The sequence below is a fragment of the Cryptomeria japonica genome, chromosome 1 (assembly GCF_030272615.1).
Source record: "Cryptomeria japonica chromosome 1, Sugi_1.0, whole genome shotgun sequence".
Taxonomy (NCBI): Eukaryota; Viridiplantae; Streptophyta; class Pinopsida; order Cupressales; family Cupressaceae; genus Cryptomeria; species Cryptomeria japonica.
This window is the reverse complement of record NC_081405.1, coordinates 667,287,593-667,299,614: the sequence shown is the minus strand read 5'-3', so window position 1 is coordinate 667,299,614 and position 12,022 is coordinate 667,287,593. Positions and strand designations below refer to the sequence as shown.

Below are 12,022 nucleotides of genomic sequence, written 5' to 3'. Positions count from 1 at the left end.
AGTTAGGATGGTTAGGAGGAGCTATCAAAATTTGATGAGGGTGATGACGGGGAGTATATGGAGGAGTGGGATACCATTAAAATTTGAAGTCCATGGAGGCCTGGCTTAACCGGCCCACTCTAATCTGACAGATTAGGTGCCCGGGCCCACATCTCTCAATACACCTCCGTTTCCGTATTTGAATTCATCATTACCTGTTCTCTCTTCCGTTAAGTTGACTCCACCGCATTTTATTTGTTTCCATGTTTTTTTATCCCACGTGGTGGGTAATAACAAGCAAGGGGATTATATGTTATGACGGGTACAACTAAGGGTACCGTAGTTTGAACTTTTTCACTTAGAGTTTTATTATTAAAATTGTAAATCAACAAAGTATTATATATATTTAGTAGGAATAATTTATATTTAGTAAAAATTAATTTAATTGTTTAAAAGACTTTTAAATAATTAATAATTATTAAAAATAAATATTTTAATTGTTAAAATATGTTGTTGTGAAAAAGTTTAGAATTTGATGTTCTAAGTGCTTGTTTTTGCAATTTTAGATTTTATATTACAACTTTTATTAATAAATCGATTTTATTTACTATACATAAACACAATATAGTATTCTAATTCATTATAATATTAATATATAACTTTATAATATTTATAATAAAATACAAATTAATTTAGAATATTTTAAAAAAATGAAGTTCCAAATTTTTAGAATAGTTTCAAATATGAATTTAGAAATTTGAGTAATTTAATTTTCAAAACCTTTTTAATAATATTTTTTAATATAAATTTAAAAACTTACTTATAATATACACTTTAAGATTGCAATATACATTAGTTATCATCATTTAATATCAATATATATACACGATTTTATAATGTTTATATTTTAAAATAAAACTCTATATTAATTAGAATCTTATCATAAAATTTTCTTGACAAGTAGGGTTGACCATCACATTTGAGGTCTAATTGTGAGCATATCTAACATCAAACAAATCTACAATTCATAAAATAAAATAAAATAAGCAATAATTAAATTAAACAAAATAAACTAAAATTTAAACACTAAGGTAAAATATATAAAAAAATTATAGAAGGATGTTCATTATCTTCTTGACTTAAAGATTTTTTTTTATTTGTTTTTAGAAGGCTCAATAATTTATTCAAAGATATCACTTCTCCATTGAGAAATTTGTTGCACAAACAACATTATTTGATTAATCTCGTATATTTGACAAATTTATGCAATTAATAGACCAAATTTGTTTAGGGTGTGATTACTAATTTTAATTGTTTCAAAGACATTTATGAAATCAATTACCATAAAAAAATAAATAAATTTACAAATATTATTAAATTATTAATTAAAAATAAAATTTAAATAACAATTTTAATTATTTATTATTTATATTTAAAATTATTCAAATATAATTTATATTTTGGACATTTCAAATTTTGACATACTATAAAGCAAGGACTTGATTGACCATATCCTTATATCCTTGACTATCATCGAGATACTTTGATCCATATTCTCTTAGTGACTTGATATATATTTGTTCGTCGAAAGTTATTTGTATAACCTGATGAAAAGACAAAAAAATCAAAGTTGTTCTTAATTAGTTTTTTCCACTATACTTTTTTTTGATGAGTCACAACGTATTTTAGTTTTTTCCCTGGAGCTAAGAATAACTAACCTATCTGAAAGTGCATCTACTATAATCAAGTTTTTAAATTCATATTAAAAAATACCTAAACATTCTTATTAAAAATGTTTTAAAAATACAAATCAAATTATATTTTATAGTAATGTTATTAAGTTATAGAATACTATATTATATTATTTATTTTTAGTAAAATTTTATGATTTACCAATTAAACTTGTAATTACATAAACAACCATTTAGAATATTAAATTCTAGACTTCCACAACAATATATTATTTGCAAATAATTTTTTTATTTTTAATAATTATTAATTACTTAAAACTCTTTAAAACAATTAAAATTAATTCTTACTAAATATAATTTACTTTTTATTTTAAAAAATAAAAAATAAAAAAAATTTAATTATCTTTTAATAATATAACTAAAATTAAATATTATTTACTCTTACTAAATATAAATTATAATTTACAAATAATTTTATTATAAAAATCCAAATTGTAGAAAACTATTATTTTTATAATATTAATTTGCAATTTTAATAATAAAACAATTAAATATAAATAAACCCCCAAAAAACAAACCTAACATTGTTTTATGCGTTGAATGGAAATAAAACTATTATTATTTTTATAGTATTGATTTACAATTTTAATAATAAAACTAAGTGTAGAAAGGAAAAAAGGTCAAAAAAAAATCAAACTACGGTACCCTGTGTATCCTCACGGCATTGTAATTCCTCCTTATAGCAATATAATCTCCTTGCTTGTTATTACTCACCACGTGGGATAAAAAACATGGAAACAAATAAAATGCGGTGGAGTCAACTTAACGGAAGAGAGAACGGCAATGATGAATTCAAAAACGGAAACTGAGGTGTATTGAGAGATGTGGGCCCGGACACCTAATCTGTCAGATTAGAGTGTGCCAATTAAGCCAGGCCGTATATGAAGGAGGAGGATACCATTGATAACGAGGATGGTTCGAGTACTTGGCAAATCCCCTGCTTATAACTAAGGTTTCAGGGCCACATCATCAAATATGATGTCACATCAGCATGCTTTTTGCCAAGGTGTCCAAAACAGCCCCCCAAAAAGTAAGACCAATAGGCATGCAAAAGAGACCCCAATAGTTGTGCAGCTGACATGGCATCACCTGATTGGTTACTTTTTACAATATAAGTACATTTCTTAACAACTACTGATGATACATTTCCTAACAAAAAATGATATTTTTTGTTTCAAACAATAGGTTTTATTTGTTCAGTTTTTGGAACAAAAGGTATTAACAACCCTCACAACAATTGGTACATGCTCAACTAATGGATCCTTTCCCCTATTGTAAAGGCTATTGTGCTCTACCCAATCCCAGATTTGTCACTTTCAGCAAAGAAGACATGTTGAGACTTCCATGTATCAATGCTCAATCAAGATTAATTTCCCAGCTGCATCTATTAATGCTTTTGCTGCTCTACAATTGTATATGATGGTGTATTTGCTGATCAGTTGTATCTTTGTTCATGTATTTGCCTACGAACAACTAATTTTGTTAATGCTTTTGACTTTCTACAGCTATATATGTTGCTGTTTTGGTGATCAGTTATTTTTGATCTTGTATTTGTAATTTTTTCTTATTTGTTAAGGGATTTGACTTTCTATATTTGTAAATTTTTCTTATTTGTTAAGGCTTTTGACTTTCTACAGCTGTATATGTTGTTGTTGTTGCTGATCAGTTGCTTCTGATCTTGTATTTGTAATTTTTTCTTCTTTCTCTACTACAAAAAAAACTCTTAATAATATAGATTGTAGAAAACTAATACCTACTATTTATTTATTTGTAAGGGAATGATATATTTTGAACTCTGGATAGACAAGAAAAAAATAAAATAAAAGAATCATAATGATTTACAATATTCTTAAAAAGTAAATAAAGTGAGTGACATGATGATTTATATTATGGGACACAATTATCACAAAGTACCATCCAACATGAAAGTAAATTTTAAGTAAACAAAAGGGGAATTGCAACAGTTGTTCCCGCAGTCTAAGCTTCCTGGAATGCACTCCAAGCTCTCTGAAATGAATCTATACTTTCCACAATCAGCTGAATTTGAACACTTTAGTGAATACCAACAAAATCTACGGCGTACAAAATGTCATACAGTTAGCTCAATATTAGCAGCGTAAAAAGCATATTAAAAATCTCAAATTGATAACAGTACGTTTCCAGAAATAATCGGTAGCCAATACTGATTATTTAGTAGTTGTCATGAGAGCTGAATAACGACGTGCCAAGCACAAAAGGAAGGCGTTCTATAAACTTGTTTTATTTACGGTAAGTTAAAACAGACTACGGAAGAAAATCGGAGATGGCAATAATACCTAGTGATCGATGAGGGCCGAAATGCTTTTAAACAGAAGCCGATTTGGAAAGTTGTGCCATATCATGAATAAACCTGTTTAAATTGGTAAAAGAAGAACCTTCCTGCGCAACCGCTTTACAAGCAGCCTCCTTCAACTCCATTCCCCTTTTTCTAAGCTCCTGCGCTTGTGGGCCCTGCATCAGTCTCCTCACGCCTTTCTCTATCTCCTCCTTTCTGACCAGCATATTTTCATCAACGCCCACGCCCTCCAAATCAATGCCAATCTTCCACACATCCTTGCAGAAGCGGCAATCGAGAAACTGATCACAGTTATAGGGCCATCCAAGCATTGGAATTCCCATGCTCATGCTCTCCAAACACGAGTTCCACCCGCAGTGGGTGAGAAACCCTCCTACGGAAGGGTGAGACAAAACCTTCACCTGAGGCGCCCATTTCACAATCAGCCCGCGATCTTTTGTCCTTTCTTCAAAACACTCGGGCAGAGTTGCAAGCATGCCTCCCGCAATATCCATTCACAACACCCACAGAAATGGGTGCTGGCTTTTCTCCAACCCCATTGCCAACTCCTCCAGCTGCTCGTTTGATTTCACGGCGACGCTACCAAAGGAAACGTATATCACAGAAGTTGGCTGTTGGGCGTCAAGCCATTTGAGACAGCTCTCGTCCTGCTCGAGCAGACTCGCGCGCCCGTTTACATCTTTTCCTTGGAGGAAATTGGGAAGAAATACAGGGCCTATTGCCAAAGCAGGGCAACCATTACAGGACAGCGCGCTTACCGTGTCGGGAGCCTCCAGCTCATCGAACGTGTTGACCAGCACATAATCTCCCTTACTTTGAAATTGGGACTCACAGAGACAGTACTGAAAAATAATGTCTGAGGTATCGGTAGCGCGATAAAAGGAAAGTAGATCAGTCGGCAACAAAGGCGGAAGATTACCTGGCAAACAAGTAATCACTTTGTCTGCCCTCTTCGATTCCTCCACTGAAATTGTAAATGTTCAGTGTTTACAAACATTTTTGAGCAATCAAAATAAACTTGAGGATTACTACCATAGATTTTGTACCTTTGACAGGAATATGTCCGCGGGAGAGGAGAAGGTTGGCGTTGCACTGAGCAATGGAAGAGGCGGCGCACATTGTCCAAAAGATGACTCGGGGCAATCCCATCTTGTTGGCCACTTCATAAGTGCAAGACATAAAAGTTTCTGTTATAATGTAAGTGAACGGAGGAGTTCCCTCAGATAAGCTGCACTGCAAATGATACTCCAAGACGGGGCCAAGTTTTTCCACTGCCATTGCATACTCGGCAGGATTGGAGTGACGGCCATGATCTGGCGGCAACCCATCTGGAATGGTGAGAAACTTAAATGTGGAAATGGAGAGTTCATCATCATTATGAGCGGTTTTGGACATGCACTTGTGACTCCACTCCGTGTTGACGAAGGTAATGAAAACCCCTCGTGAAGAGAGGAGGTGAGCGAAATTGATAAGAGGATTTATAGTGCCTTGCACAGGGAAAGGCACCATCACTGCGTGCAGGCCATTCATTGATTGAGAATATTGGAAGGTTAAATGAGATACAAGTGTTTCACATGATTGGTTGATGGAGAAGAACTCAAGATTAAAGAATAATATGTGGTGTTGAATTCTTTTGAAAAAATACAAGAGCGAGTTGGAAAAGTGGTTGTTTGGAGTATCATAAGGGATGGGTGGGTCTTTATTCCATGTAACATGGTATCAAGGTCCATGTCATGAACACCAAGACATGTCTGTGCACAAAAGTGAGGATGTGCAAGATTTATGAAAGATTGAGTGAGGTTAATGTGTACAAGTGGCAGATTAATAAATTGATAAATTTAACTTGTTAAATAAAAATAGATGAAAAATAAACAAACATGTATATTTAATTATTTTTTTTGGAGGGGGGATAAAAGACTTTGAAAATAAATCGTTACATTCATTTTCTTAAGTGATTTTTTTAAGAATATTGCTTAAATTATTTCATGTTAGAAATGAGATTGAGTGAATAATTACTTTATTAATTAAATATAAATATTATTTAATTAATAAGAAGATGGAAATTGACTAATTAATTAGTTAAATAGACATTAATTAATTGATTAACAAATATTTGAAAAGAGAGCAATTTGTAATTTTAAAAAAAGCTAGTAGAGACTATTCAAAAAATGTATTATTGAAATATTGTGTGAAAACTTCTATCAACATATAAGTTAGCAAAAAAAAATTAGTTGTTTATTCATAATAATTGATTAATACATTATTTCAAAAATATCTACATAACTTGGTTTGGCATCTAATTTACCTTTAGGTGAGGCATATCAAGCATTTAAAAATATTGCTTGTCATTTATTGCAATTTTACTAGACAGTGCAAACAAGCAATTGGAGCACAACCAATCACTCACTCAATGAATTAATAATGGATAAAATGTTCATCACAGAGAAAATTTCATTGATTAGAAATTCAATCGCTTAATTGATATTAAGAGCGGTGACTCAATAATTGAGCATCCTTACTTAGTGCCTTTCAAAATTATATGCCTTTCAAAATTATATGTGGCTATTTCAAATCACTCCCAATATTTTGCATTGGCTTTTTTGTATCCAATGTTTTATGTCCACATCATTATGTTTTTTGTTGAAGTGCCCAAAAATATAGACCACTTATTGTGCACTAAACTATAATAATGGTGCATTAAGTCATATTTTATTGATGCATTGATGAGACATTACATTACATGATTTGTTAGTTTTTAGATTAGAAGAATATGTTTCATTTAACTATAAGTACTCACAATCAATGCTAACAATATTAAAATCATAATTACTAGTTTTATTCTATTAAAAATATTGAACATTAAACCAATAAATACTGTGACAATTATTCAAACATGTTATCTACTAAATCCTCAGTCCTGATCATCACTATAAATTTTAAAATTTATATAAATGATTACAATTAAAAAAAATTATAAACTCTGATTCTAAATCTAATTGAATGTCTATATTGAGTAAAGAGTGTTTCTAATGAAAATTTTAGAATTGTATGCCTAATAGAAATGGCAAACTTTCACAAATGCTTTAAATCAGTAACGATTGGCAAGGAATTTCAGTGTTTGGAGTGCACCCATAAATTTACAGTTATCCTTTCAGTGTTTGGAGTGCACCCATACATTTACAGTTATAATTCTAATTTAGATGTAATGTTGCCATACTTGGGCCATCACTTCAATTAATGTTGACATAACTTTAGTACACTTATAATTGATTGCATGGAACATTATAATTGATTAGAAATTCAATGGCTTAATTGATATTAAGAACTCCCAATATTTTGCATTGGCTTATTTGACAAAGTTCCTACTTGTAACCAATGTTTTGTGTCCACATCAATATGTAATATTAAAATCAATTGACGATAATTCATACTTGGACCATCACTTCAATTAATGTTGCCATAACTTTAATACACTTTATACTGTCAAAGTTCAGTATCACCATAACTATTTTGACAGTTATTCGCGTACGCTTCATACTGTCAACAAAACAAACAATTATCAGAAAGGAACACCATATAACTCACTCTTCCCTGATAAGACCGTCAGATGACATAACTACCAGTTCAAATTAGAAAGGGCGTTGAGAAATGTGGATCATGTGATTGAGTTAGGTCAGAGGCCAACGATTGTGAATGGAAAATAACTTTATTATTGAAATAATTTTCACTTAAATAAAAGCTTTTATTTATTTATTTGACGAAATCAAAATATGATTAAAAATATTAGTTATCTCACCATCTTAGAGATTAAGAGATTAAAAAGTTTGCGTAGATTATCATTTTTACTCTTTTATTTACTCCTTTGGAGACTTGAAATTGGAGTGAATAGTGTAATTATCATTTGTAATATTGAAGCATATAAGTTGTACATGTAACCAGAGCATAAAAGTAATATATAAGATTTCTCCCGCTCTTCCCTGGATGTAGTCAAATTGGCAAACCACATAAATCTGGTGTTGTGTAACAATTATTTTATCTTTGAAATATATATAAAATCTATAAAATTATCCTAAGTTTATCTTTATTTGTGTGGTTGCATTTCATTGTTGAGTCTAAAAAGATTATACAATAACTTTTAATACTTGAGATCAACATGTTTAGGATTTTAGAACTACTATATAAAATTTGAATGAATGGGTTTGAATTGTGTATACAATTAAGATTGTAGAATTAATTAATGAAGTTGAATATACTCTTATATAACACATAATGGACATAATATTAATAATTGATTCCATTTATTTATTTACTTGTAATTGGTTAATTTTTTTAGCCTATCTTGTATTTTTGTAGGCATTGTACATATGAATGGACTAATAGCTGGACATCTTGATATTCAAATTATTTCAAGAAGGTTATATTTGGAACAATATGTCTTTTTGACAAGATGGTTATATTTAAAATAACTAATTTGATAAACTAAACATATATTTAAATTCACTTTATTTAATTCTTTTTAAAAAATACTATATTAAATTAATATTTTAATGTTAAATATTGATTAAATTATTATGAAAATTTTAATACTTTAGATTACAATTATAATTAACAAATTAAAAGATTTTAGTATAATTTTTTTTTAAAATAAAACTCTTACAACAAATAAGATCCACATTATCAATTCTTATGTCAATTGGAACCTGCAAAATGAAGCCCTCTCTCATATTAATATAATAAATAAGTAGACACACTCAATATATCATATTACTAATCCAATCATTGATCAACACATTAATCCAAGGGCCAATTAAAAGTGGGCTGTCAATAAGGTGAAATCCAATGTCCAGACTTGCACAAACTCATCAGTGATTTAACCAAATTGAATATATATTTTGAATTCTCTTTATTTAATTAATTTCTTTGAAATTAGCTCTTATTAATAAACATTTTAATATTAGACATTAATTAAATTCTTTTGAAAAATCTTGATATTTATATTATAAATTTTAAATAATAAGCTAAAAATTATCAATTTAAATGATTTCTCGTTTGATAGCTTTCTGTTGTGGGATTTTGTTAAAGGATTGGGATTTTGGTCCCTTTTCCACAATCAAAAACAATTTAAAAAGAAAAAACTCTTACAATAAACAAAATCTCAGAATATCAATTTCTATGGCAGCTATAGGAAACCCACCACCATGGCCGCCCTATTGTTTTAGTGAAGACAGACTGACAAAAACATTCAATTTGTCGCATAATAATTATTTTAAGAAATCATATCAGACCTTCAAAATGGACAAAATGTTCATATTCAAATGAATGATGCATAGCCACCCTTACCGTGGCAAGATAGTCACACTTATGATAGTAGTTAGTGCCTTTCCCTGTGGCAAGAATATAAGTTGTTTGTAAACATGGGTTGGATAGGGGTATACTTATCACCTTGCTTCATTAACAACTTATTCTAGCAGGTTAAATAATTAAGGATAATGAGACTATTAGTCAAACTGTAGTTGGGTTGGAGGTTATAGATTGGGATAGGTGGGAGAACAATGCAAGGGCACTACTATTATAAGGTGTGCCCCCCACCCAAACCAGAAACGGAACACAATGAAATTCCTACTTAATTAATCAGCCTGCTACATTTAATTAATCAGCCTGTTAAACTTTAGCCCCCACCCAACCCCCCACACACCCCTACTATTCTATGGGCTATTGTTTCCCCTACATCCCCTTAAGTTCCCAAAACTAGTTACGGTTACAGTTCCAAAATTCTTGTTATAGTTCCAAAACCAAGAGAAATATTCAATTCCCATGCAAGAGCAGCAATACATGGGATACAATATAGACACATAGGGACTGTATGTGCACCCAACCAAGGTTCGAGTCATTTAGAACTTGACATAATGAAAGAATCCTACAGGTCTTCACGATTTATTGGGATTTATAAATTTCTAAAGATTTGTGCTCCATTTATTTGTGTGACTTAGTTGCTAAATCAAGTTACCAAACTAGCACAAATACATTGTTCATCTTGTCAATCACACAACAACAAGGATTTAAAATGCACACTTTGTTTCACATCATTACATATATTATTTAATCTTCAACCACCATTGATATTGAGACACTTGGGACATTTCTCACTCAACATAGTCAATACTTTTCCTATCACTATAAGAAATTTTATGCACTAAAAAGAAACAACCCAACATATCATTGTCACATTTTTGTTATTCTTTAGGTATGTAAGCTTGGACTGAAAATATTATATCTTTGGCAAGGAGAACTTGATCCAAATAAATGGAAACCCACTTCAATTCTCATATAATCAAATTGCAAGTTACAGTAATAATGATATTAACAGTAATAATGATATTAATATGTTATTCTTGTCTTAAATAGTTCTATCTAAACATCAAACATAAGAGATGACTCAGTTAAATTGCTAATTGTTTGAGTCATCTATCAATTCAAGGTCTCCTTTATGTTCTTGATGCATGTGGACATGAATTCAATGAAATGTCACAAGATTGCAGAGAGTTACATACCAAGAGACGCTAAAAATATTCGATATTCTGAAGATTTGTTTTTTCCCGTCCTTTGTCTTGTCTTCGTCACTTCCTTTGAATATAAAAGACGCCATGGCGGAAACGCGTGGAGTGTAAGACGCATGCGGGAAGGCACAACAATGTCCACCACAGCTATAGTGATTTGCCAATGCGTTCGATGGGGAACCCCTCACACAGTTAGAGGAGAAACCCTAGCCACGCGGCAAGGACGATGGTGGTGCCCGAGCGACGAAGGCAACATTTTTTTGGCCTCACAAAATAGTTTGACACGCACATCCCGGTACCATTAAACAACAAACCATCGATCGGCAAAAAAAATGTTTTCAGGCAGGCGGTTCTCCATGTGAGACAATTCCGGTGGCAATGTACCCTTACAGGGAATTGGCTATCGGCAAAATATATGAACAAAAAAGTAAACAGAGCACTAGGGTTATGTTTATCCCAAGAAAAGAAAATATAAGATAAAAGTAAGGGATGTGGCTGCTCACCTTCTTACTGCAGAGCAAACAAATGACCTGAACCGATCTGCTCACATGGCTTTAATTTCATGGCTTTCATTCCTTAATTTCCTAGTATCTCTCCTCATTCTTATTCACCCACACATCTGTAAATCTCTTTCTTTTATCTGTAATTTCCAGCATCGGTTTTATTCTTCTTAGTTATGCACATACCCTCTTATTTTTTCTTACAACCCTTCCCTCACTCTTGTTTTAAGTGGAGCATTATATATTTTGTCTTGACTATAGTTTAAGTTCCTTTTGTTCTTGCCTATGCAATCCATAAATTTTATTAATTCATTTTCATCTATACACTAATTTTTTTTTTGCTTTTTCTCCAAACACCTCTGTCTTCAGCTTCCACCCATCTATTTAGTTGCCAATTTCATTTTATTAACCGAACTGTGAATGCAAAATGTCCTATATCTATACCATATTTTAAAGCCTAATTATATATGTATATATGTATGAATGTATTTATGTATATGTATATATACTTGCAAATGTATACACATATAAATATATGATAATACCTTTCTTTTTCGTGTCATTTAATATGCTTTCTTTTTAAATGAACGTTATCATTCAATAGCTTGAAAGTTTCATTTCTTTCTTATTAATTAAATAATATGAGCATATATATATATGTGTGTGTGTGTGTGTACACACACACACACACACACACATATATTTTAACTTTTATTTTGGTTTGAATTTATAATTAAAATTAAAATATTTGAACTTTTAATAAAATTATAAAAAAATAAAGTGTCAGCAGAATTAAAAATACATATTTGTTTTATTTACAATTAGATAATAGAGGTTATGATAAAAGAATTAAATTAAATATCTAAGAAAATATTAAAATAAGTTGTAGAATTTTTTTTG

The 12,022-nt window shown here is 30.8% G+C and overlaps 2 protein-coding genes across 2 annotated transcripts; both read right to left on the bottom strand.

The window, feature by feature from the left end:
• Positions 1-3,915: 3,915 nt before the first annotated feature.
• On the bottom strand, positions 3,916-5,580 carry LOC131072002 (linamarin synthase 2-like). The gene is made up of 2 exons (XM_058008002.2): positions 5,112-5,580; positions 3,916-5,029 (listed from the first exon to the last, which is right to left on the bottom strand). The coding sequence occupies exons 1-2, from the start codon at positions 5,572-5,574 to the stop codon at positions 4,560-4,562; spliced, it is 933 nt and encodes a 310-aa protein (XP_057863985.1). The 5' UTR covers positions 5,575-5,580; the 3' UTR covers positions 3,916-4,559.
• LOC131056861 (UDP-glycosyltransferase 85A1-like) lies at positions 4,074-4,559 on the bottom strand. Its single transcript, XM_057991131.2, has one exon. The coding sequence runs from the start codon at positions 4,557-4,559 to the stop codon at positions 4,074-4,076; it is 486 nt and encodes a 161-aa protein (XP_057847114.2).
• Positions 5,581-12,022: the final 6,442 nt, after the last annotated feature.

Coding starts and splice junctions, on each gene's coding strand:
- LOC131056861 (XM_057991131.2), bottom strand. CDS start 4,559: ATGGATATTGCGGGAGGCATGCTTGCAACTCTGCCCGAGTGTTTTGAA.
- LOC131072002 (XM_058008002.2), bottom strand. CDS start 5,574: ATGGTGCCTTTCCCTGTGCAAGGCACTATAAATCCTCTTATCAATTTC. Junction 5,030..5,111: donor CGGACATATTCCTGTCAAAG/GTACAAAATCTA, acceptor TTACAATTTCAG/TGGAGGAATCGAAGAGGGCA.